Consider the following 27,687-nt stretch of genomic DNA (forward strand, 5'->3'; position numbering starts at 1 on the left):
AGTTGTTGGATCAAAATCCTGGAATTCCCTCCCTACCGGCATTGTGGGTCACCCCACAGCAGGTGAACTGCAACAATTCAAGAAGGCAGCTCACCCCCACCTTCTCAAGGGGCAACTAGGGATGGGCTATCAATGCTGGCCAGTCAGTGGCACCCAAGTCCCACAAATGAATTAGAAAAACTGTTCATTTGGTTTTAGCTCATGGAGGGTTTTGCCTCATTGCATTAACAATTCTTCCATTTTTATCATTTTTCCAAAAACGTAATGGAGATGAGGAAATGTGTTTCTGAGAGATAAGAAACCACATGGGTGTTTTTAAATGAGGGTCCCAGTTCCGGTCTAGGCCCAGCAGAATAGTGTGACTTCAAAGAGTCAACAGGTAGTTCCTAATCTATTGGAAATGATTGTTAGCAGTGGGTTTGGGTGTTTTATTCAAGTTTTATTTGAATGCATCTGCTTATTTGCACAACATGTAACCAAGGTCGCGGCCCAAGGGAAGGGGACCAACTGAAGGTTTGGAAAATGTAGCCATTTGAAGTACATTCACAATGAAGCAACTTGGAACTAGGCAAGCAAGTCAGACGATGGATTACAAATAAATATTGGAAGAGAAACGGGTTATTATTTCTTGGGACTTTTCACTGTAGCTTACACCACCATATTCTATTCTGTTTTTTAAGGAAATGAACTGATTGTGAAAGTGAACAGAAGCCTAATAACCTGGGGAGTGATTAATTCTGGTGGAAAGATCGGTTTATATTTCCAGCTAGCTGGCCAAGCGATGAGAGCTTTTAAAATATTATAAACATTCACAACCAGATTATAAGCTTAAGAGGGGCAACCTATGAATAGATTTAATATTCAATCATTTCCATCCATTTACATGACATTACCAGGGTCAAATTCCAACAAAAATCATTTAATTGTCTGAAGTAATTAATTTAAGGATGTTTCTGGTATAAAATAAATAATAATGCCTTTTAATGTTCAATATCATAAAAGTAATGTATAATAGGATGAAGGACAGCAGAGGAAAAAATATTAAAACATCTTGCCTTCAGTAAAACAGTGCTCTGTTTTTTTGCCATGAGCAGGCACTGGGGAAACACGTAGTTTTGTTTTATTTTATAACTAACTGTCTTAATGTGATTGCAGGACCCAGAGATTGTAGTGAATGGATGAGGGATGTGGAGGGATATTTTAATACTCTCTTTTTCTCTCTCTCTCTCTCTCTCTCTCACACACACACACACATAACACACACACACACACACTCTCACTCTCACTATCTCACTCTTTCTCTCTCTCTCCAATAAATGTGTTTTCTGCTTTGAAATGGTAAAAGTTGACTAATTTAGTCAAAGATTTTCTCAGTTCCTGTTTGCATCTTCCCCAAGAGGTTTGATCTAAAATTTCCTGTGGAAACAGCTTTATTCTAATGCATTGTTGTGAAAACTAAAGGGAAAACCAATTATATGGCAGTGACGTCAGAATCATAGAGATGTACAGCACGGAACCATCAGAGATAAAGGAAAAGTTAGCTGCACTGGAGCTCTGCCCAATGGGAGAGGGAGGGGATATCGGTGATATGGCAGTCTGGAAATCTGAGCTATTTCAGTCACTGACGCAGTAGGAGGGCTGACATCTCGTATTAATCTAGACTGAGAATGTATCCAAATCAAGGATGGGTCAGTGAGGTGGTGGTGGACTAGTAATCCAGATGCCCAGGATAACCCTGCAGTGGAACAATCCACCATGGCAGATGGTGAAATTTCATTCAATTATGAAATTGCAGGACAAGAGCAGCTTTGTAAACCTGTGTCCAGTTCTGGTATCTGCTCTATAGGATTGCTCTGGAGGGGGTGCAGAGGAGATTCATCAGGATGTTGCCTAGAATAGAGACTTTAGCGATGAAGAGAGGCTGGGTAAGCTCAGAGTGTTTCCTTTGGAGTGGGGAAGGCTGAGAGGGAGACCTGAACGAGATGTATAAGACTCTGAGAGGCATGGACAGGGTGACTAGAAAGCAGCTGATTCCCTTGGTTGCAGGGTCAATAACAAGGGGGCATTATTTTAAGGTGTGAGCCAGATGGTTCAGAGGGGATTTGAGGAAAACTGCTTTCACCCAGAGGTGCTGGGAGTCAGAAGCTTGGCTGAGCACTTGAAATATCATAATATTCATGGCAATGGGCTGAGTGTTGGAAGGTGGGACTGATGTAGATGTAATGCAACTTTGGCAGTACAGATTTGATGGGCCAAAAGGCCTCTTCTGTACTGCAGGATTCCATGATTCTATAAGAATCTTGTTTTTGTCCTTGGTCAACCTGCTATCTGTCTTGAATAATTCTTCTAAAGTCAAGTGTCTTTATTTTCTTCACCAAACCTTTTATGGGGCACTTTTTAAAGTGAAACCTTCATTTAATTCCCCTCCTTCCTATCTTGTCACTTCCTCAAATGACTCCTCATTAAGTTTGCTGGGCCTGCTTTTACAAATCAGGGTCTTAAATCCATGAAGGATAAATGTCAGATATTAGCAATCTGGATCAAGCCAGGAGATTCAGGAAGCGCCAAGCCCTATGAGGAGATGAGAGAATTTGTGCTTCAGGTGTAGATCCTTCACCTGAACCGTTCTTATAAACAACGCTGCTGTGAGATCCTGCCCAATCTGTAGAAGTTTCCAGAATTTGAGACTTTCTGGAAGTGACCCACATGTTCACAGCTGGACATTGGTTTTCACCTTGGAATCTTCAGGATGTTTCCAACAATACCAGTGTGGACCTGATAATCATACTGTATCAGAAAGTAGCACTGATTGGTTAGCAAATGGATTCTGATTCAGTCCTGAACAGTGACAGTTCTATCTCTGATTCTCCCCGAAGGGTAAGGTATCTGAAAAGGCTGGAGTGAGCTGTTTCAGTCTGCAGCTATGTAGTCACAGCCCACGTGGTATTCGCCACAAACAGAATGCTGTAGTCAAGCCAAAAGCATTCTGCTTGTCCTGCCTGGGTCATTTGTGATATGAATTTCAGTACGAGTGTGATGCCAGGTTTGAAGGCATATGGAACGAAGACTGGCAGATCAAACAGCTTATCACTTTAGCTGTTTGCAACAAGCCAAGTTCTGCCCAATATCTAACCAGCCTGAGCTGGTTAGATAAATCACACTGTCCAACTTTCGATCTTCTGTGATTGGACAGCATTTCTAACTAACCTTCAGAATTACATTGACAATCTCTCCAAACCTCCTGTCGAAACACCACCCTCCTCCCTCCTCTCTCAACTGCACCCCCACCCTCCTGTCTCAACCGCACCCTCCACCCACCTCTCTAAACCCCACCCTCCACCCTCCTCTCTAAACCCCGCCCTCCACCCGCCTCTCTAAATAGGCAGGGTATGGGGACCCAGCCTTAAATTGTTCAGTCACTTCAGAAACTACAACTCTCATTCCCGTCCCCGAGGGGTTGCTTAAGGAGGGGGAAGAAGGAGATGATCACTATATCTACTCCTTGAACAAAGCTGTTACATTGGCAACCTTCCAATCATCTGCACCACCTGGAGGGGTAACTGTTTGAAATTCCATGGTCTTTGTTATCTCCTTCGTCATCTCTGACCAGGGTCTGGAGCATCAAATAAACCCAGAAGCTGTCACTAAAGGTGAAAGGGTGAAGGGGTTGACCATTGGTTCCCAACGTGACCCCATTTTACTACCTCGGACGTCCTGAGACCCCAGAGTAAAACTCAGGGAGGGGGTTTAAAACTATTGTGTTCATCCAGAAAAACAATCCTTTTCAAAGGCTTTGGGAGTCATTGCAGTGGGGCCCAGAGAACAGATGATTAAGCCACTTCGACTGACAGGAAAATACCCCAAACATTTAAAGGATGTGTCAGAGCTCCAATCGGATCTCTCCACAGTCACCATTTCTGTCCCAAAATCTCTTCCTGTGACCCCACTGAGCGGGTCGGAATGTGGGCATGGAGCAGCAGATGGACAAAATGCAGAAGGACCATAAAATGTTTGTTGAATTGGCAAATTAATTTCAGTGTAGGGAGCTGTGAGCTAGTCCCTCATGGCGGGAAAAATAAGGAAGCAGTGGATAATAACAATCCAACCGGGATGAGGAAAAGAGGGAACTCGAGTTATGGGTACACAGATCATCAGAGAAACCTTGCATATTAATAAGGTCATTAAGAAGAAACTAACCACTGGGATTTATTTCTGGAGGGACACAATTGAAAAGCAGTCATGGTAATGTGTCTTTCCCTCATTATGTTCCACCAACTTGCAATAATTTCTTGTCTGATTGCTGCTTCTCTTGTACCTTTCTATTCCCACTCTCGCTCTCTGGCTTTGAGGAGAAGGTAATGGGATTTCCATGTCCTCTGTGCACACTTTATAACCCCACTAATTACCCTCTTGTTGTCTTTTTCATGTGTTCAAGCAATTTGTTATTATTTTCCTTTTTGTTCTTGATTTCTTTTCTCATGACCCTTTATTCCTTACTTCACTTGAATTTCTTTGTAGTTCTTTTGAGACCTAAATTGATCAAATGTCTCTTTTTTAATGCTAATTTTAATTCTAATTTCTGTTCATCAAAGGAACTTTAGCTTTTGCTGCCCATTTTACTTATGGGAATATGTCTTGTCTATATTCTGTTCTTGTTTGAAAGTTAGTCCAAAACATATCTTCCAGTTTTCCTTGCCTATTTACCTTTTTCATCAAATTAACATGTATATTTCTTGTGATGTGAATCCATAATCAGCCAGGCCACATAACCAGCCAGGCTCCAGGACCAACCAGACTACATAACCAGCCAGGCTCAGTTACTAGACCATGTAACCAGCTTGCCCCCAGAACCAGCCAGACAGACAAGAAGGAGGTTGGAAGAACACAGCAAGCCAGGCAATATCAGGAGGTGGACAAGTCAACGTTTTGGGTGTAACCCTATGGGTCATGCTAAATTTGTCCATAGTGTTCAGGGATGGTTAGGTGCATTAGTCAGGGGGAAATGGGTAGGGTAGGGTATAGTCATAGGGTAGGGGAATGGATCAGATTAGATTGGGCTTACAGTGTGGAAACAGGCCCTTCGGCCCAACAAGTCCACACCGACCCGCCAAAGCACAACCCACCCATACCCCTACATTTACCCTACCTAACTCTGCGGGCAATTTAGCCTGGCCAATTCACCTGACCCGCACGTCTTTGGACTGTGGGAGGAAACCGGAGCACCTGGAGGAAACCCACGCAGACACGGGGAGAACGTGCAAACTCCACACAGTCAGTCGCCTGAGTCGGGAATTGAACCCGGGTCTCAGGCGCTGTGAGGCAGCAGTGCTAACCACTGTGCCACCGTGCCAGGATGGGATACTCTTTGGAGAGTTGGTGTGGACTTGTTATGCCGAAGGGGCTGTTTCCACACTGTAGGGATTCTATTGATTCTATGATGCTGCCCAGCTTGTTGTGTTCTTCCAGCCTCCTGCTTGTCTACCTTGGATTCCAGCATCTGCAGTTTTTTTTGTCACTCACCCAGAACCAGCCAGGCCCGAGGACTAGCCAGGCCTTGGCAGGTAGAGTAAAAGCTGTGGCCTGAGGAGGAACGTGAATGTTTCACTGACTGCCTGAGAAATTGCCCACCTCCTGCCACCTCGTTCCTCCTGTCCCCACACTTACATCATGTCCTGATAGACCTGTCCTTTTAATCACCGGACCCTCTCTTGACCAATCCTGGTGGCGTCAACCATTCATGGAGTTTCTTTCTCAACTCGAAGTAAAGATTGTCAAAGATTTGCCCAAGCCAATGACACCCGCATCCCATGAATCAGTAAGGAAACCATTAACAAGCAAATGGGAAATGGACTGGAGATGAGGTAGATCTTTGGTCTTGCTGATTGTGTTGTATGATGGATCAGCTCCAGAGGGTGAATGATCTACACTGGCTATTATTTCTAAATTCTTATGTATGTTGATATCACCCACTCCGCATCTGCTTCCAGCCAGAGATAATCAGCGTTGTCAGTATTGGTTACATTTAATGTTAGCAATGAGCCGATTGGGTGATTTGGTGCTTTGGCAGCAATCACTAAACATAGAGATATAGAAAATAGGAGCAGGGGTAGGCCATTCAGCCCTTCCAGAATGCTCCACCATTCGATATGATCATGGCTGATCATCCAAATTAGTCCCTTGTTCCTGCTTTTGCCCCATTCTTGAGAACATTCTACAGGTTCCCCACTCTCTGGGTGAAGACATTTCTCCTCATCTCAGTCCTAAATGGCTTATCCATTATCCTTAGACTGTAGCCCCTCAGTTCTAGACTCCCCGCTCATCAGGAACATAATTCCCCTGTTTACTCGACGATATTTTAAAAGTTTCCAGCTACTGCAAAGTTGGTGTAAGATTTCATCCATGAACTGCCCCATACGTTGCTGAGTGAACCTGTATCACAGAACAGTTCAGTGTCGAGTTTATATTAATGTGGTGTTGAAGCACACCTGTAATATTCCAAAAACTTTTGATAAGATACTGTCTTTGTATTCTGTGCTTTATTAGCAGCTTATAATTTCAAATATTTATTAAAATAGAATTCTGTCTAAAAGCTTCTATTACAACAAGATTTATGTGTTGTTTTTTAAGATACACATTGGATATACTCTTATTATGAGAATGTTATTGCTCACAAATATTTGTAATGCCATTAGCATGTGTAAAAAGTGGGTAGTGAAGTGTTTAAGGATCAGATGTCTGGCAGATGGTTGTCACATTAATGTGAGTCAAATCAAATCTTAACTTGTGCATCTTGATGTAATGAAATCCTGTATAAAAGGAGACCTTGAAGAACAAAGTTAGATTTTAATCATTTGTGCAGCCGAAATAAACATAGCTTTACCTGATCGAAAGAGGTTTGTAACAGCTAGAAACTTGGAGACACTTTGGTCGAATTTCTGTATGTTCAGCTCCTGCGGACACGTTTGTGCTTCAGTAGAAAAATGAGAGTGGACAAATTATTAAGAGCATCATTTAATGTTTACGTTTGTGAGCATATAGTGAGTGTATAAACTTAGAGTTATGAAACAAATACCGATATTTAGAACTTTAAACAAAAGCTTTTGCTGAATTTTCCCCACTTTTGTGTGATAACTGAGCTAGAATTTTGTAGGCAGTTGTGACCTGTGAGTATATCCTTGGGGAATTCTGGTTTAGCAGGAACTCTGAGTGTTTGCAGGCATAGCTGATGGTCATCATAGTTTCCATATGGCTGGAGACGGAGGCACTGGGTAGCAAACAGGAGTTAACCGCCAACTGTTGTGGGTACATCCCCATAAGTTACCTTTACTTCTTCAATGTATTAATTAATCTCACAAATAATTAAGGACTGAAACAATGATTTTAAACTTGACTAGATGTGGCAACCAAAACAAGACCCCTCAAGTAAGCAAGTTCAGCCTCACAACCCAACTTACCTGATTAATTTTGGAGTTTAACACAGTTCTTACAACATCAGAATCAGGCCATTCAATTCATCTGCTCCATGCTGCTGTTTCTATCCACACAAATCCCCATACCACCTCCCCTCTCCACCTCACCTTATCAGAATATTTTTGTATCTGTGGACAGACTCACTGGACTTAGAGTCATAGAGATGTACAGCGCGGAAACAGACCCTTCCATCCAAACCGTCCATGCCGACCAGCTAACCCAACCCAATCTAGTCCCACCTACCAGCACCCGGCCCATATCCCTCCAAACCCTTCCTATTCAGATACCCATCCAGATGCCTTTTAAATGTTATAATTGTATCTGCCTCCACCATTTCCTCTGGTAGCTCATTCCATACACGTACCACCCTCTGTGTGAAAAAGTTGCTCTGTAGGTCTCTTTTATATCTTTCCCCTCTCACCCTAAACCTATGCACTCTAGTTCTGGACTCCCCCACCCCAGGGAAAAGACTTTGTCTATTTGTCCTATCCATGCCTCTCATGATTTTGTAAACCTCTGTAAGGTCACCCCTCCAATGCTCCAGGGAAAACAGCCCCAGCCTATTCAACCTCTCCCTATAGCTCAAATCTTTTCTGAGCCCTTTCAAGTTTCACAACATCTTTCTGATAGGAAGGAGTCCAGAATTCCACAATATTCCAACAGTGGCCTAACCAATGTCCTGTACAGCTGCAAAATGACCTCCCAACTCTTGTTCTCAATACTCTGACCAATAAAGGAAAGCATACCAAACGCCTTCTTCACTATCCTATCTACCTGCGACTCCACTTATTACCTTTGCCTGACTGTCCGTTTATTCTGATTGCAAGTTCCTTTCTCCCTCGTGCTTATCTAGCTCATTAATACATCTACACTGTTCACCTCAACTGCTCCCTGTGATAGTGAGATCCAAATTCTAACCACTGTCTGGGGTAAAGATGAATTTGAATTCCCTGTTCGATTAATTAGTCACTATTTTATGCTTAAGGTCTAGCTTTGATCCCAACACAAATAAAAACATGTTATTTGTTTTTAACCAGGCATAGGTCTGCGATTTTCCTGGAATTGATGAGCTGGGAGGGGCAAACAGCTTACTCTATTCATGTTTTTCTTGTTGTCATGTAAACAAAAGAGAAAGCTTCCAATCCCAATGCAGCTTGAGTTCTGCTATGACATATTCAAGAAAGGAGGTGGGTTTGTATAATGTTGACTCCTTCCCAGATAAGGACGGTGACTCGGTGACTCAGTGACTAAGTTCCTGCAGTGTTTTAGTAATCAGCCGGAGGATTTGGAGTTCTCAGGTCGATAGTGAAGCACATGTTGGACAGAGTGTTCCCTGGCTTGGCAAAAGGCAATCAGCTGGGCCAGCAACTTGAGAAGCCGATCAGCAATGGAATCAGAGCTTTCTTTTGCAGAATGAGTACACGGTATTTTGAGAAATATTTTACTGCGAGAGACCTCTTACCTGGCAGATAGACAAAGTGGCAGCAATATCCAGATACTAACTACAGCCCAAGGTTCAAGGTAAGCCATGTGGAGCTGTTTAAAGGAAAACCACGCTGTGTTACAATTAGATACTCATTCAGATTGGCAGCACCAGGGCAGCATGCAACACCAGGTCACCAGCATAACCAGAAGGCAGTTCCATTTGCATTAATTCTCATAGGAAGGTTTTAATTTGTGACAGTCTTGTGTGATTTTGCTGCTTTGAATAATTATTAACAATTATTTGCACACATCAGACTTGTGACTGTTGAACCTGTTATTCAGAGAGAAAGTGAGGTCTGTAGATGCTGGATTCCTGAAGAAGGGCTTATGCCCGAAACATCGGATCTCCTATTCCTTGGATGCTGCCTGACCTGCTGCGCTTTTCCAGCAACACATTTTCAGCTCGAACCTGTAATTCAGCCTTGCTCACTGCAGTCTTTTCTGTCAAAGTACATCTTTACATTATGTGAAGCTATGGACATAGTGATGTAACAATACAGGGGGCCACCGATCTATGAACATCTGACTTAACTGTTTGTGTTTCCAAACGTGATCCCATACCGGGGTGTAATTTTAAAGACCTGACGTAGAAATATTTCTAGTATTTGCAAACAGCTGTTTTCCATTGACCTGCAAGGCACTTTGATTTGCTTATAAATTAACTTGCGAATGGATTCCACAACAGAACTTTTGTTACCTGTGTGCTGTCTGTATAGATAGCTATTAAGTAACAGAATTTAGCTGCCAACTGGCATTGGAATATGATTAGAAATTAGTGTAATATGGTGCCAGCCATTTATACCTGTATTTTGCACTGTGATTGGGACAGTGCTTTGAACTGAAAATAGTGCCCTCGATTTTTCTTTCCCTTCCAATGAAACCCTGGAGATCAAAGACATTAGTTTGTATTTGGTTCGTGTCTGTAGTTATTGAGGTTATGTCATTATAAGCAGCCTGGTCTATGGATGTACACCATTAGTGCAAAGAATGATAGTCAAATCCTGTAACCTTGCCATGTCAATGGTGAAATTGACCGCCTCCTAGTGGCAGTTAGGGGGGCCGCAGTTCAGCCAATGGATGATGTTCTCCAGATTTCCCATAACCAAGAGACATAGCCATTTATTTTGGATCCTACGTTTCATGCTATTAAAAACTCTGACATCGCTCCATTTGCATTAGGTGCTATTGTATGGTGATAGCTATGACATGGAGATGACCAAATTAGCCTTTCTACCTCTATTCACAAAACAGTAAACTTAAAACTTTCATAGACCCTCAAAATTGACCCCAAAGGTTCCTATCCAGTCCTTTTGAATAGTTCCAGACTCTGTGAGTAATCAATCCTCAGTTCTGAGGAAGGGTCACCAGACCTGAAATATCAACTTTGATTTCTCTTCACAGATCAGCTGAGCCTTTCCAGCAACTTCTGTTTTTGATTCAATTCTCAACATTGGGGTATAGCTTAAACAAAAGATTTAACACTTCATTCGCCAAACAGCAACATTAGCAGAACAAAAAATTAAACAACAAAGTTATCTGATCTAATTGGCCTATGCTTTAAACCAGGCAGCTTTTGTTTTCCTGCTGCATTCACACAGAGAGACAGACAGGTAGGCAAGCACAGTTAAGGGATAAATCAAAGAAAGTAAAAGAAACATTGACCAGGTTACTTATGAAGTGGTCTTCACAATGTGTTGTTCCACAAGCAGAGATAATGGTTTCTTAGCTGATTTTTAAAGAAATCAACGGGGTCACCTATACTATTCACTCAGATAAAGACAGTAACATTTATAACTTAGTTTTCTATTCTCTGAGCTTCCAAGAGCTACTCATGGGAGGTGAGGCAGGGACCTGAAAAATCTTCATGATATTGCATCAATAACTGGATTTCTTTTTCCTGAAAACAGTCAGAAACTCAATCGAAACACTGGCCCCTCCATGACAGACTGACCATCTCTTCCACAAACTCCAAGTTACCATCTTATGCTCAGGCAGTTGCAGGTCATTTCCAGACTTGCTGGAACCAATTCCCAGTAACACAGCCAAACCCTCCTAGCTTGCACATCTTTGGACTGGGGGAGGAAACCCACACAGACACAGGGAGAATGTGCAACTTCCCACACAGTTGCCTGAGGCAAGAATTGAACTCTGGGTCCCTGCTGCTGTGAGGCATCAGTGCTAACCACTGAGTCACGGTGTCACCAATACTGCAAAAGAGAGAGGGAGATGGAAAAATAGGAAATCATTTTCCTCAAAATAAAAATCAGACTTCAGCTAACCTTCCAAGGCCTAAAACAATGTAGAAATAAAACAACTGCAGATGCTGATGATCTGAAACAAACAAAAACAGAAATTTCTGGAAAAACTCAGCAGGTCTGTTAGCTTCTGTGGAGACAAAGCAAGAATCAATATTTCAAGTCCAGTGACTCTGCTTCAGAATAGTTCTCTCGGCAATTTCTGTTTATGCTTTGTAAATATATATTTTGTATTAATTGCCATAACGTGAGGTACAATAATTAACTCAATAACTTTTAGCTTTTCTAATGGATGCTTCATACCTTTGTCATGTCAAGTGCAGAAAATTATTCTGAAAATAACTGGGTGGGCCATTCAAAATCTCTGAGCGTTTCTGTGGATGTCTTTACAATTTGTATCCTCAAACTAATTGGGACTTTTCTGAAGAATTTGGCATTTTGTTACAACTCTACAGTTGCCCATCACTGAAATCTGACCTGGATCGAACCATATACTGAGTGTTGGTAGGGTTCAGAAACATAGTACTGCTTATAGCACAGGCATTTCAAATTTAATGTTCTTGGATTCCTCACTTTTTTGTGTAACGTTAAATGAATTGTCACGTTGACTAATTTAAAATGAAATTGACTCTGAACTTCAAGATCTCTGTGCGTGAGTTTTCCCCACACTCAGCCATGTCATCAGTTTATTGAGTCACGAATCTTGAAAATTCCTCCATAAACCTGTCAAATATTCACAAAATAGTTATGAAGCTTGACTTTGAAACAGGAGAAAGTGAGGACTGCAGATACTGGAGACCAGAGTCAAAAAGTGTGGTGCTGGAAAAGCACAGCAGGTCAGGCAACATCTGAGGAGCAGGAGAGTCGACATTTTGGGCATAAGCTCCTCAAGAAGGGCTTATGCCTGAAACGTTGTTTCTCCTGCTCCTCGGATGCTGCCTGACCAGCTGTGCTTTTCCAGCACTACACTTCTTGACTTTCAACCAATCAACTGAATAAGATTGGCACGCACTGTTATGGCCAGATACTTTGTTTTTCCTGGTTATATGTTAATTGTTTTTAAAAAAAGCTCTCTGATATAAGCTAAAACGTAAAGAGGGATCTTCTCGAAAGTTTAAGAGGAAGTAGGTACCAGCTTATCTCAGCAGTAATTGTTTTACAGTGACAGAAAGGTGTGCAGTTATACATCAGGCCCAATGAGCTTATTCTGCATTTACATAACCCCCAACTAGCCAATTTATCCACATTGCTGTCTCTGCAGCCACACAGTTATTTATCACTCAAGCTTGACTTGACTAACTTTCCTGATAATGTGTACCACAAGTTACGTTACTCTTTGGATGAATAAATCCCACATTTTTCCATTCGCAATCCTAATTTCCTGATGACTTTGTATGGTGTCCAACTGGTAAGGAAGGAGGACCTGCATTTATGTAGTACTTTTTTTACAACCTTGACATGCTAGTGATGCACCTTTTCTGAAGTGATCTTACTGTTGCAAGGTAGGGAATGTGACAGCCAGAGTGTGCACAGCATGGTCCCAGACGCAGTTGTCCAATGACTAAATAATGTCTTTTTGTGATGTTGACTGAGAGATGAGCATTGGTCAGGGGACTGTGGCAGACTCCCTGTTCGACCTCAAAATAGTGCCTTGAGATCGCTAATGTCCGTCTTGGAGGTTGGGCAGGGTCATTTCTGAATGTTTCACCCAAAAATAAAAGGTAGCTCCAAATGTGCAGCCAGTTCTATGAGATTGAGGAACTTGCAGAGGGAGAAATGATAAGGGCATGGAGAGGAAAATGTAAAAGATTTAAAAACATTAATTGTTTCAAAGTATTCCTTTCAAAGTGGAAACGGAAAAGATCCAATTACTCTTCTGGCTGTTTTTAATAGCAACTAAATTTGTTAAATGTGTGTGTGTGTGGTTTTAGTTAAGCAGAATAAGGGATATAATACAGGCTATGTGGCAACCAGGGTTCAGAATTTCAGTTTATCTGTTGCCAACTCCAGCTAGTCTGGATTTATAAACCTCTCCTGGTAAGTGCTTCTTTGTTTACACACTGTTCACATCGAGTAGCTGCAGCAGCCAGATTTTTAGACCTTTTCAATTTCAACATTGCGCCATCCTATCAGACATTCAGGGGTATCAAGTAAAAATCACTGTGCTGAACAGGAAACCCACTTGGACACATTATTGGAGAGGACTCCGCAACTGAGGCCTATCTAATTCTAAACACTTGAGAACTGAGGCAGTGAGGAGCATTTCCAGCATGTTTCCTGTCATAAAAACAGAACATGAAAAGGGAGATGAAGGTTGTGGTGGTGGGAACGATCAATGGTTTCAAATGAAGATTGGAGAAATAAGTTTACAGGATGACAGGGTTAGAGTGGTGAAATAGGACAGTCTAGATTGCTTTGCAGAATTATTACCCATTTGGCCCATTATATCTGCATTGACCCTCTGACCATTTTAATCTAATGCCAATTTTCTATCTTTTCACCATAAGCAAACACATTTCTAATAAATAACTGTTCAATGCCCTCTTGAACACCACAATTGAGCCTGCCTCACCCAGACTTCCAGGCAGTAAATTCAATACGCTGACTACTCAATGTGTGAAAAGGTTCTTTTTCCCTTAGCTCACATTTGCTTCTTTTGCAAAACGGTGTTCTCTGGTTCTCAATCCGTTTACCAGTGGAACCAGTGCTCCCTGTTCTCTTTTCCCAGAATGCTCACAATTTTGAAAACCTCTAACAAATCTCCCCTCAGCCATTCCTCTCCGAGGAGAACAGTCCCAGTCTTTCCTCGTACTGGTATCTGATCCATTCTCGTAAATCTGGCCCAGCCTGTCTCAAATACAGTCACAGCCTTTCTACAGCATGGTGTCCAGAACTCTGCATAATACTGCAGTTGAGGTCTAACCAGCATCTTATATAACATGTTCACCATAATCTCCCTTCTCATGAACTCTATGCTGCTATTTACGAAGTCAAGAATACTGTATACTTTATTAACAGCTGCTTCGACCTGTTCTGTCAACTGTAATCACCTGTGTACATATACACCCAGATCTCTCTGCTCCTACGCACCCATTAGTATAGCACCGATTATTTTATATTGTCTCTGTGTTCTTTGTACCTACGTACACACTTCTCTGCATTGAACATTATCTGCCACCTACCTGTCCACATCACAGTCCTTTCAAAGCTCTCCATTGTCATACCCAGAGTTTATAGTACTCCCAAGTTTTATGCCATCTGCAAATATTTGGTTGGCATGGACGTGTTGGACCGAAGGTCTGTTTCCATGCTGTACACCTTTATGACTCTATGTTCCCTGCAAACCAAGGTCTAGATCACTTACTTATATATCAGGGAAAGCAAGAGTCTTCACCCTGAGCTGACCAAGGACTGGCATGAACCCAATGGGCTGAATGGCCTCCTGAGTTGTTACGACTCTTAGGTTCCTCAGAAGTTTGTTTTAAAAAAAAGGAATCTGCAGTTGACGCAGTTCACTGTTTGATTAAGCAATAACCAATAAATTCTTCAAATTTTCCAAGTTGTCTGGAAAATTCTATTCTCATCTGCATTTGACATGAGGCAAAATTGTAAAAATTGTTTTCAAAAATTGTCAAGAATCAAACAGACCATCCAACTTTCCTGTTGGCGTCTTGAAGGCACATTCTTGCACCAAGTTGATCCAATAAATTTCACTCAGAGTTTCTCATATTTCCACATATTTTCACACGTCCTTTACATACATAATGTTTTAAACGTGGGAAGATGTCATCACTGCTCCTTTTGGATAGAATTATTAAATAATAATCTCCTGCTGAAACTTCATTCACTTTGCGGAAAATATCAAAGATTATTCCTTAATGTTTTCTGACTGTTACCAGGCTGTTTGCGTCACATATGCTAAGCTTTTTTCTGGAATCCCTGATGATCTGTTTTCTCAAATCATCTGCCTACTAGCTTCCCTGCTAGAGAGAATAAAAGATTAATTTATACATTCAAGTATGGTTTTATGGGTATCTGACTGCGAGGTTCCATATTTTATTCTTTGGGTTGTGGCATGCTGGTGAGGCTGCCTTAATTGTGTTTAAACTGAGTAACTAAGGGTGGCACGGTGGCACAGTGGTTAGCACTACTACCTCACAGCGCCAGAGACCAGGGTTCAATTCCTGCCTCAGGTGACTGTGTGGAGTTTGCACGTTCTCCCCGTGTCTGCGTGTGTTTCCTCCGGGTGCTCCGGTTTCCTCCCACAGTCCAAAGATGTGTGGGTCAGGTGAATTGGCCATGCTAAATTGCCCGTAGTGTTAGGTAAGGGGTAAATGTAGGGGAATGGGTGGGTTGCGCTTCGGCGGGTCGGTGTGGACTCGTTGGGCTGAAGGGCCTGTTTCCACACTGTAAGTAATCTAATCTAATCTAAACTTGCTCAGTCACTTCAAATGATAGGTGAGAGTCAATCTCATCAATGACCGCCTTTGAATCTTGAAGTACATTATAATATGGACTGAGCCACATCTGAGTGGAATTGCAGCTCACCTGATAGTGCCTTTAACTCCACATTTCTGTCTGCCCCCGCATAATCATTAGTTCCCTTCTAGATACAAAGATGGATTGATTTGAGGTTTGCTCAATCCAGTTACTGTGGGGAGGTGGCAGTGGTAGTAACACTGTCACTAGATTATTAGATTTTACTGCTCCTCGGATGCTGCCTGAACTGCTGTGCTCTTCCAGCACCACTAATCCAGAATCTGGTTTCCAGCATCTGCAATCATTGTTTTTACCTATTAGATTATTAATCCAGAGCGCCAAGTTTAATGTTCTCAAGAAGTGAGTTTGAATTCAATAAAACCTGGAATTATAAGCGAGCTGAATGGTGACCATGTGTTTTTCAACATGAGTGAGCTGTGCATTTGCTCCTGAGCCTCCTCATTGCAAAGTGAAACAGAGAGGACATCTTCCAATTGCCTCACCCAGTTTTATTGTATTCATTCATGGAATGAGAGCACTGCTGACTAGACCAGCATTTATTGCTCATCCCTAATTGCCCAGGGGGCAGTTAAGAGTCAACCACATTGCTGTGAGTCTGGAGTCACATGTAGGCCAGACCAGGTAAGGATTAGAGACAAAAAAAAACTGCAGATGCTGGAATCCAAAGTAGACAAACAGGAAACTGGAAGAACACAGCAAGCCAGGCAGCATCAGGAGGGGGAGAAGTTGACATTTCAGGTATATTCCTTCTTGAGGGAAGGATAGCAGTTTTTTCCCCTGAAGGGCGTCAGTGAACCAATTGGGTCTTCCCCAACAATTGGCAATGGATTCCCATCATTAGGCTCTTAATTCCAGATTTTTATTGAATTCAAACTCCACCATCTACCCTTGCAGGGTTCAAACCCAGGTCCCCTGAACATTACTTGGGTGCAGCAATAATCACACGAGACCATCACCTCTCCCATTTACTTGCTCATTTAGAGAGATTCTGAATCAGAGCTGAGTAGCAAGTTTATCTTCCAGCCTTCCCATTCCTGCGCTAATCAAAGAGAATCATTTTAAAACAATTTGAGAATTTGCTTCCTATAGCAGCACATTGTTTCAAATAAAGCTGGTTAACCATTGTTCTGAAGTAGAATGCAGCGGAATTTAACATAAACCCATCAGCTACAGGAAACAAAGATTCCCATTTGCTGTGTGCTGTCCAAAAGCAATAAAACTGGCTGGAAATTTATTCACATTTTGAGTCAATTTTTATTTGGATCTTTTCTTTTCAGAAAGTGACAAACCGAAGTTGGAACCTGAACTGCCAGATTTTAAAATGAGTGCAATGGCTGAACCAGACTATATGGATGATGGAGACAGTGCAGAGCTCATTAAGCCCAGGAAACTGGTCAACCCTGTGAAAACATCCAAAAATCACCAGGAACTCCACCGAGAGCTGATAATAAACCAGAAAAGGTAGATGAATCAAAATCCCTCATTAAAGCTTCACAATTTCCATCCTCATTTACAATGCTCGCAGAAATTTGCCCCATGACCAGGGTTTTAGTTCCCCATACTAATATCTCATTATGTAACTTAGTATCAAGTTTTGTTCAGTTTCACTGCTGTGACTGAGGGACCATTCAGAGAACACTGACAGTGTGGAACAGGCCATTCGGCCCAAAAAGTCCACATACTGACCCTCCGGACAGCATCCACCCAGACTCACCCCCCCCATCCCTGTAACCTTGCATTTCCCATGGTTAACCCACCTAGCCTGCACACCACGGGCAGCTTAGCGTGGCCGATCCACCTAACCTGCACATCTCTGCACTGTGGGAGGAAACCAATGCAGGCAGTCACCCTAGGCTGGAATCGAACCCAGGTCCCTGGTGCTGTGAGGCAGCAGTGCTAACCACTAAGCCACCACACTGCCCCAGTGTTAAAGGTGCTACATAATGACAAACTCTTGTGGTGCCTGTCTTTGTGTCCTTCCACTATTAAGTGTCATGGCCATACTTTGATCCCCAACTAATCCTGCCATGTAATAGGATTTCTTCCTGCTGTGAAGGAGGTTTCAGGAACCTCTGTTCCAATTGGAAGGTAATTATTCACTGGAGGCGATTCTGTCTGATGGCTCAATGGGTATATTAAGGTGAGAAGATGAAGAGGAATGTCTTCACCCAGAGAGTGGTGAGTCTGTGGGATTCTTTGCCACAGAAAGCAGTTGGGGGCCAAAAAAGTGTTTTTCAAGAATGAGTTAAATGTAGTTCTGAGGGCTACAGGGATCCAAGAGTATGGGGAGACTAGGTTGGAGGATCAGCCATAATCATATTGAATGGTAGAGCAGGCTGGAGTCCAGTCATAATACCACTTGGCCATTGCCCCCCCCCCCCACTCCCTCTCCTATGGACACTAAATTGCCCATAGTATCCAGGGATACACAGGTTAGGTGGATCAGCCATGGGAATGCCGAGTTACAGGGAAGGGAGGATGGGTCTGGGTGGGATGCTATTTGGAGGGTTGGTGTGGACTCAATGGGCCGAATGACCTCACGTCATGGAGGCTTATATACTAGTGATAGGGTCACGGTTAGAATTAGATGTAAGGGTCAGGGTTTGGGTCAGAGTCAGGGTTAAGGTTAGGATTAGGCGTTCTATCTTGCTTCAGTTTTGCTATACCACGTTGATGTATTTGGGAAGGTGAGTGTGGAGACTGTTGGTTTGTTTGCGATTCAATTGCTACTGATCTCATTATGTGGTAACATCAGGTGGTGCTGTTCAGTGCCAGGAGTCACCTATCTGCTTCCAGCTGCAGGCACCAACTTGTTTCAGTGCCTTCTGCTGTCTCCCTCTTTCCCAGAGGGAGATTGTGGGCAAGGGATAATTAGCAAAGTCTGGGCTTCCGTCTGTGTCTCTGCTTCCAGCTGGAGCTGGAGTCTACACCCTTTCCCCTGGGTCACTGCTTTATTTAAAATCCTTGCACCCTTCCCAGGAAGTGCCAACTCCCTTCTCTCTTTTTCAGTAAACAACAAACAAAGAACTGTGCAAGTTGGAAATGAGAAATTGCTGGAAAAGCTCAGCAGCTCTGGCAGCACCTGTGGAAAGAAATCCAAGTTAATGTTTCAGGTCTGGTGACTCTTCCTCAGGCGAAGTTGTTCCGTTCTGAAGAAGGGTTACTGGACCCGATACGTTAACTCTGCCTTTCTCTTCACAGGTACTGCCAGAACTGCTGGGTTTTTCCAGAAATTTCTGATTTTGTTCCCGCTCTCTTTTTCCTCTAAGTCTGTCTCCATCGAAGCCAACTGTTACCTCATAGTCTGGACTGGCTTTAATTCCCTGAGAGGATCAGGCTGGAATTTATTGTCTAATTTTCCCAATGTAGGTCTTTTTTTTCATTTCTCCCAGTGATTCCACGCAGATAGAGAGGGCTGTGTGGAAAAAGGCAGGGCTGGGTGAGCAGGAGAAGGGCAGTGGGGTTAGGTATTGTCATCTGTGGATAGGGCACCATTGAGGGTGGTTCAGGTTTGATATGATATTCATCATGTTATTGTACCAAAGTACAGGTGCCAATGCTGTGGCACCATGCAAGTTTTGCTGAGCACATGACTGTGCCAACTGTGTAACAGTGTGTTTCAACCAGAGTGGTTGATCTCCTGACAATGTCAGACTGAACCCTTCTTGCTGGCTCTTATTAAGATCTTGTTCACAATGACTCAGCCCCATGTCACAGAGTCACTCCCAACTCAACCTTCCAGCAGCTACCTGACAGAGGACACATCATGGAGGCTCATATACCTGCGATAGAGTCAGGGTTAGAATTAGGTGTAAGGTTAGGGTAAGGGTCAGGGTTTGGGTCAGAGTCAGGGTTAAGGTTAGGGTTAGGATTAGGATTAGGCTCACGATCAAGGTCACAGTAAAGGTTAAGGTTAGGGTTAAAGTTAGGCTCAGGGTTCAGGTCACCTTTAACTGATTGCGTGGGTGTGACTGGACTCTCTCCTGACATTGACCATCCTCTATCTCCTCAATATCACCCAATCCCTGCTTCACCCTGAAGCCTCGTTTATAGAGTTCCTCACAGCAGTCTCCTATGCCCAGCTCCCTTTAGCTGCTTTATGACTTGCCCAAAGATTGGAAGTGACACTGTGCAACCTTTTAATGAGCAGTGTTCAGTTATGTTCATGAGTTCTGTGTCCAAGTGAGCAAGATCTGGACTACACTCAGGAATGGACTGAGAAAAGCAAGTATCATTTGAGATGATTGAGTTCCATATTTCTTCCTGAGGAAAGATCATGTTAGATTCAAAATGTTAACTGTCTCTCAGTCTGTCACTCACTCTCTTTCTCTCCCTCTTTCGCTTATTCTCTTTCTTACACTTTTTCATTCAGTCTCTCTCACTCTCTTTTTCTCACTCTGCCTCTCTCTCACACTCTCTGTCTGTCTGTGTCTCTCTCCACGTGTTGCCAGACATGTTGGGTTGGTCAAGTTAATTCTGTTTAATACACCTTACTTTAACCTCCCACCACCCCCCATCCCCACCGTGGCCTCTGCCCAGTGGCTGTCAGTTTGTGGGACACTATCTCATTGGACATGACAGCTAACTCCCCTCACCAGTCCTCTCCCCCTGAGGGGTGGCAGCCCAGTGTGAGAGCAGGCCCCTCACCAGTGTCACTGTTACAGTGGTAGCCATTGCAGAGGATGCAGGGAAAGGTGCCACAATGTGAGTTAAGCCCAATGAGCAGTGGGTGTGATCACGGAGATCCAATGTCAAGTAGGCAGGCTTTGGTCAGTGGGTTTGGCCTTGAGGTACACTGGTGCTCCATTACCAAAGGGGCAGACATACCACCTCAATGGCTCATGGAGAACCCACCAAGTGGACATTGCTTCCTGCTCCCCTCCAGAACCCACTAGGGGGGTGCCAGTGTTTAAGTGGTCCTCCCACTCCCCCCACAACACAGAGAAACCACTCCAGGGGCTTGGCATGAGCCCTATGTTGGCCAAATAAACAATATAAGATGGCTCAGGAAGAGGTGGGGCTCCTACTCCCAACCTATCACCAATAAACCAGAAAATTCAGTCCAAAGAAACAAGTTCACTTGTGTGGAAAAAGATTCAATGTTAAGGTGGTTCTAGTTTTCAAAGAATTGGGTATTAAGCGACATTTGGCTGAGATGTTGATGTAGTGGGAATGTAACTGGATTAGTAATTCATTTTAAACCTCTGGAGATATGGGTTCAAACCACACCATAGCAGGTGAAAATGAGGCTTGTAACGGTAAAACAATCACCAATTATCATTTAAAACCCCACTATTATCCTTTAGGGAATGACATCTGCCATCCTTACCTGGTCTGACCTACATGTGACTCCAGACCCATTGCAATACTGTGGACCTTGACTTATCCTTTGCAATAATCCAAGACCCTTCCTACCCCTGTTGTACCCTGTTCCACCACTGAGCAGCAGATACAAAAATTTTAAAACATGTACCAACAGATTCAAGAGCTGCTTTGTCCCTGCTGTTATCAGACTTATGAACAGACCTCCCATATATTAGGGTTGATCTTTCTCTGCACCTCATGTAACACTGTATCCTACATCCTGCTTTATTACCCTAATACACTTATGTAAGGTATGATTTGTCTGGAGAACACGCAAAGCAATATTTTTCACTGTATCTCGGTACATGTGACAATAATAAATCAAATCAGATCAAAAATAGCTAAGAAACCCTCAATTCGAGGACAAATAGGGACAGATAGAAAATCCTGTTCCAGCCAATAATGCCCACATCTCAAGAATAAATAGAGCAAAACACTGAAGAGGGTCACATCTATTCCTGATCCCATCTGATTTACCTCATTCCTTTTAGTCAAAGGCATGGATTAGCGACATGCTCTCCTGCCTAATGAATCTCTCTCTCTCAATCTGTGCCCAGGCTAGGCAGCGATGAGAAAAAGCTATTCTATCACCTTTACATTTCCAATGTGTGCATTTTGGATTTTTAAGGACAGCATTGGGCTACTTTGAGTTTTGAAAGAACGAATGAATTTGTTCAAGTTTTGATTTTAAAAGCTGCAGAGTTAGAGAAGGTGTGCATTAAATCCAGATGAATTCATTTAATAAATATCACAGCTCCTGGTTGAACTGAGGGCTGTTTGTCTCACCAGATCCATTAATCAGCCCCGCCTGCACCCTATCCATCATTTTAGAAAACAGAAGCAGATGTTTTCTTTAAAGTTCTTCTCCTGAGGGGATGAGAGAGAAGTGATTGGAGTGACAGGCTGCTGATTGAGTTACTCAGTGGGATAGCAAGTCTAAGACTGAGTACCCCTCCAGGAACTTGGAAACAGGACACAGGGACACGTTTTAATGCAGAGCTCACAAGGGACTGCAGTCTTCAGATCTGGCCATCCACAACCGAAAACTCAAACCGACCAGGTCATCCTTCAGGGTTGGAAGCTGGCTAAATCAGAAAGCCAGGCTGATCAATCAGCCATCAGAATGTTTCAAACATGCAGAATTCCTACAGGGTTCGACAGGGCAGGTGCAGGAAGAATGTGGCAAGTGGTAGATGTCTAGGATCGGAAGGCATAGTCTTGGAAAAATCAGCCCCTTATCTCTTAACTATGACCTCTCGTTTGAGATTGTTCCACAGGAGGAACCATCCTCTCTACGTCTACTTTGTCAATCCACTTTAGCACCTTAGACCTCTCAGATCTCTCGTTTTTCTAAACTTCAGAGAGTATTGGTCTAACCTGTTCAGTCTCTCCCCAGAAGACAAATCCCCGGAATTGGAGTCTAGTGAACTGAAATTCCACGATGTCTATGTGTTGTGCTGTGAATTGTTTCTGCTTCTGTCCTGGCAAAGACTGGAGAGGCAAAGATACAAAGTTGCATTGGAAATTCCACCATCTTGTTCAAACCACTAAGCACAATGCAACCTTTCCTGCCTCATTGTACCCAAGGGTATCCTGGGTAAACCCGAAGGTTACAAATTGATGGGAGTGAATTTCCTCGACCTTTACACTTTGACTGTACAAATGAGGCCTTTCTGCTGATACTATAGTGGCAGGGTCCTGAACTCTTAGGGAATCGTATCTTTGAGTTTTATAGATAGATTTAAGCTACTTCAACCTTGAGGTTCAGTGGAGGTCCTTGAAGGTCAGTGCCCAGAAGCTGGCGTTTGGCATATCCAATGCTCCATTTAGATGTCTTATAGCCAGAAATCATGGAGCAGTTGTCAGCATGAACAGCCTAATTTAGTGGCAGTTAGGTTTCCGAACTGAGTACAAAGATGGGAATCATGTCGCTATTGAGACCATTCAGCCCCTTCACCGTTGACTGAAAGTTCTGAAATTTGGTTTGAAACAGTAACCCTAAAAAAATACATCCAGGCTCAGGATTCCAGACAACTGGAAAAGTGAACTGAGAGGAACAGTGTCAATAGCAGGAACCAGTTTATTACTCACCAGTCTATCAGCAACAGCAAGATAAGGTAGCTGCCTTGATTAATTACTGGTCGTTTAGTGATTGTTGGGGCATTCTTCAGAAGGAACAATAAGTTCAATTCTTTCCGGACTCTATAGATCATAGTCCTCTTTTCTAGTCAAGGGCGCCGGAGGAGGTTCCGAAACGGTTTGATGGAATAATTCCAGAGATTAAAGGCTTTTTTAAAAAATTCATTTACGGGATGTGGGTATCACTGGCTAGATCAGTCTTTATTGTCCATCCCTAATTACCCAGACAGCAGTTCAGAGCCAACCACATTGCTGTGGGCCTGGAGTCACACACAAACCTGACTAGGGACGGATGGCAGCTTCCTGCCCTAAGAGGCCTTACTGAACAAGATGGATTTTTCCTGACATTGGCAATAGTTTCTTGGTTGTCATTAACTCTTAATCCCAAATTTGTGCTGAATTCATTTTCCACCATCTGCCATGGCAGGATTCAAGCCCAAACATCACCTAGGTCTCTGGATTAATAGTCTGGCAACAATTTAAATTAACGACATGTTATCATGCATTATTTAAAGACCCTACACTCCTTAACCGTCCGCACCAAAAAACAAACGATAATCACAAGTTGGATTAAGCTCTTGCATGAGAAGTTCCTGTTGCAACATGCTGCTATTTTTGCAAGGAATTAAGGGATATGGTGAGAGTGCGGGTAAGGAGCATTGAAATGCCCATCAGCCGTGATTGAATGGTGGAGTGGACTCAATGGGTCGAATGGCCTTACCTCCATACCTATTCCTTATGGTCTTAATAATACCATTAGGTCTTCACGTCCCCTTCATATAAGTCGCTCCTTTTGTTGCTGAACGGAGCAAGGGTATGAAACTCCTCAAAGGCCCCCGTTAGACTCAATCTCACACAGCCTGGTTTACAAGAGCCACTGAGCTATGGAGACTAAAGTGAAGGGTGATTGAGCAGTTTAGGCCTATACTCACCAGAGTACTGAAGGATGAGAGAAATATAAGGTGCTGAAGGAAATTGATGAAGTAATCATAAAGAAGTGTTTCCTCTTGTGGAACAATCTAGAACGAGAGGTCATAGTTTAAGGATAAAGGACAGATTTAAAAGAAAGATGAAGAGGAATTATTTCTCTCAAAGGGTCATGAATCTGTGGAATTCGGTCTCCCAGAGTGCGAGGGGTGCTTGGACACTGAGTAAATTTAAAAAGGAGAGAGACCATTTCTTTAAGGGTTGCAGGTCATGGAGAGGGCAGTAAGAAAGTGGAGTTGAGGCCAAGATAAGATCAGCCATGATTGTGTTAAATGGCGGAGCAGGCTTGAGGGGCTGAATGGCCTCCTCCAGCCCCAGCTCTGATATTCTTAAACAATCATATAGGTATAAGGCAGCATGGCGTTTTACAATTCAATAAAAGAGGTTGTACTTTGTGATTAAGGTCCTGCTGAGAGTTAAAACACAATCTATGACGTTATCTGATTAGCAAGCACTTTAAAAAATATTTCAAATTTTCAATGTTAAATGAACCATAATTGTTTCTCCCCAATTGGGTGATCCCACAGTACATTTAAAAAGAGCAGGAATGTCTGGTTAAAAATTAAACACTTCTGTCTTCCTGTTTTATAATTGGTTTCACTGTGGTCAAAGAGTGAGTTTTGGGTTTTGTTAACTGTTCCTGTAAAGTATAGGAGTGAACATTTTGATGGGAGAGTTTGGATTTAGATTCTGGTCAGATAATAGATTAGTGATTTATTAGTTTAAATGATCAAACTTCTCATTCCAAACTCTTAAGGCACAAATAGTCAAGGTTAGTTCTGTAATTATCGTCTGAAGGCTGTAAGATGGGGAGTTATCTGTATGTAGTTAAGGCTGTTATTCCATGTTCAAATCATTGGTTTAAGCACTCAATCATTATAAAACCTTGAGAATGATCAATGACATTAAGCCACAACCAACGATTGGGTAAGAGTTAGAATTGCAACATTAAACCTTAATTCTCTAGGACACATTCCCTTCAAGCAGGTTAAAAGTTGGGTTCATGGAATTTGAATTTTATCTCTTTCTTGTCACCGTTTTGTGCTGGTTTGTTACCTTTACTGCAGTCTGTGCCTTTGTACCTCCACAAAGTTTTCCTTATTGACAGCACTGTCAGGGTATCTGGGCTATAGACCGCAGTGGGTTGGATGGTGATTCACCACCACCTTATCCCAGACACTTCAGGACGGGCACAAAACGTTGGCCTAGCCGGTGATGCCTAAAACCCAATAAAAAGAATAAATAGTTTGACCATCCTGTTAGGGGCCATTAATTTTCTCTCCATGGAAACACCTCAAACTCAGCTCTACAATAACATCCTCCCAACAGTTTCGTCATCCTACAGAATCTTGAACACTCATTCACTCCCAGGATTAACCTGCAAAGTATCAGCCTTCCAGAACATACTTAATATTGCAGCCAATGTAATCAAAGACCCCTCCCTCTCTCTTCCATCGGGCAGAAGATACAAAAGTTTGAAATTACATCCAAAAGATTCAAGAACAGCTTCTTCCCCGCTATTATTAGACTTGTGAATGGATCTCTCATATATCAGAGTTGATTGTTCTCTATATCTACTCTGTAGCTGTTGCACTATGTAGAGGAACCTCAATTATCCAGCTTTTGATTATTCAAATATCGATTTTCTGGCAAGACTGCAAGGTCCCGATGCTTGACTAAACTATGATATCGACATTCGATAATCTAAAATTCAATTAACCGAATGAAATACTCCCCACCCATGTCCTTTGGATAACGGAGGTTCCTCTGTATTCTGCATTCCGTCCTATGACCCTGATGTATTTATGTACGGTATGATTAGTCTGGTTAGCATGCAAAATAATACTTTTCACTGTATCTCTGTACATGTGACCATAATAAATTAAATCAAAATCAAATCTATTTTCTTGCACCCCCTCTGTAACTTGTCACATGTTTTGTGTTTTCAGGGGCATTGCTCCTCAGAACAAGCCAGAGCTGCAGCGAGTGATGGAACAGAGAAAGAGAGATCAAGTTGTCAAACAGAAGAAAGAGGAAGAAGCTCTAAAGAAATCTGACTTGGAGCAAGAGTTAATGAAACGTCAACAGAGGCTAGACCAGGTGCTTAAGTCTAAAAATGACAAAGAAAACAGTTTAATAGCTACCTTAATGATATGAGGTCCATGTTGATGAAATTGACTTTTTGTGTTATGGAAAACATCCCTATTTTAATTATCTCAATTTGCACTTAATTGCTTAATTAATGTTGTATCAGTGCCAAAGTGTACAAACTGAATCCATGACAGCTCTTTTTATATGTCTGTATATATTTAGAATTTCCAACACAATTCAACAAGATAGAATTTCCATGCTAGATTTATATTGAGAATGCAAAGATGGAATTAATGAATTTCCTTTGAACTTTTTTTAGGTAAGTTATATCCGAGTCCAGATGCCAGGCAGAGTGGAAAGTATTGCTTAATTGTTTGCTTCTCCTTTTTGTTACCAGAGGCATCATTTGTCTTTTTATGATGGCAAATGACGTCCGTTGTAGGAGTAATCGATTTCCTGCCAAGAATATCTCCTAGCCAGCTGTATGTTTCTTCAATTAAAAACAAATACAGATTACTTTCAAAATGAAAGTATTGCCAGAGGATTGGACATTCTGCAATAAAAACTTCATTAGGAAGAAGCAGAGCTGATAAAGTCCAAATTGTGGGTGGAGCGGGATTTTGATGTTAGTTCCAGATGAAATCCTTCCCGTGTGTAACATTTGCACAGAATAATATTTTTGCTCAGGCTGGTGAGGGGGTGGAGGGTGAGGCGGAACAATGCTGCTTTGTGAGATAATGCTGTTTTTTTTTGTGCAGTCAGCCTCAGTGAAAATCCAGAAATAAAAACTGGCAAGGAGCTGCACTGAGGGAAATCAGCAGCTAGAGGAGAAAGATGTGGTTGATTTGGGATCCTTCAAGGAGAATTGAGAATGAAAAGATTGACCTCCACTATCAATCACTAGTATTAGATATTGGCTCATTGTAATATTTAGCTCCCTATACTTTTCTGTTCTATAGCAGTCTGTCTGCTGTGTAGGGTACACCCCTCCATGTTGGAAATATTGTTGGAAATCTCCCATTCCCCTAGAGGTCTCTGCACTAGATGTGAAGCTGGAAAAGTACAACAGGCCAGACAGCATCCAAGGAGCTGAAACCCTGAAGTCCCTGCTCCTCGGATGCTGTCTGACCTGCTGTGCTCTTCCAGGTTCACATCCATTGACTCTGGCTCCCAGCATTCCGCAGTCCTTCCTGTCTCCAAGGCTTCTACACTCTTCTCATTCTGGCTCTTTCCACATCCTCCATTTTGATAGTTCCGCCATTGGCTGCCATGACATCAGCTTCCCTGCAATTCCCTCCCTAACCCTCCACTGTCCCGTTCCTCTGCTCCTGAGGAACACTTCTTCAACCTGTCTCTCTGTCCAATACTTGGGTCATCTGTCCTTAATATCTCCTTG

At 42.6% G+C, this 27,687-nt stretch overlaps 1 protein-coding gene across 3 annotated transcripts in view; it reads left to right on the plus strand.

Moving 5' to 3' along the window:
- fam107b (family with sequence similarity 107 member B) overlaps positions 1-27,687 on the plus strand; it is a 156,440-nt gene that overhangs the window by 123,106 nt on the left and 5,647 nt on the right. For 2 of the 3 annotated variants that reach the window (XM_060842605.1, XM_060842606.1), the window contains 2 exons: positions 16,988-17,171; positions 26,150-26,300. In XM_060842605.1, coding sequence (XP_060698588.1) covers positions 16,988-17,171; positions 26,150-26,300 — 335 coding nt within the window. Of the gene's footprint in view, positions 1-8,753; positions 8,992-16,987; positions 17,172-26,149; positions 26,301-27,687 lie in introns of those variants that run through there. The other variant, XM_060842607.1, reaches the window with a different exon arrangement.

This window comes from Hemiscyllium ocellatum, chromosome 23 (assembly GCF_020745735.1).
Source record: "Hemiscyllium ocellatum isolate sHemOce1 chromosome 23, sHemOce1.pat.X.cur, whole genome shotgun sequence".
NCBI classification, from domain to species: Eukaryota; Metazoa; Chordata; class Chondrichthyes; order Orectolobiformes; family Hemiscylliidae; genus Hemiscyllium; species Hemiscyllium ocellatum.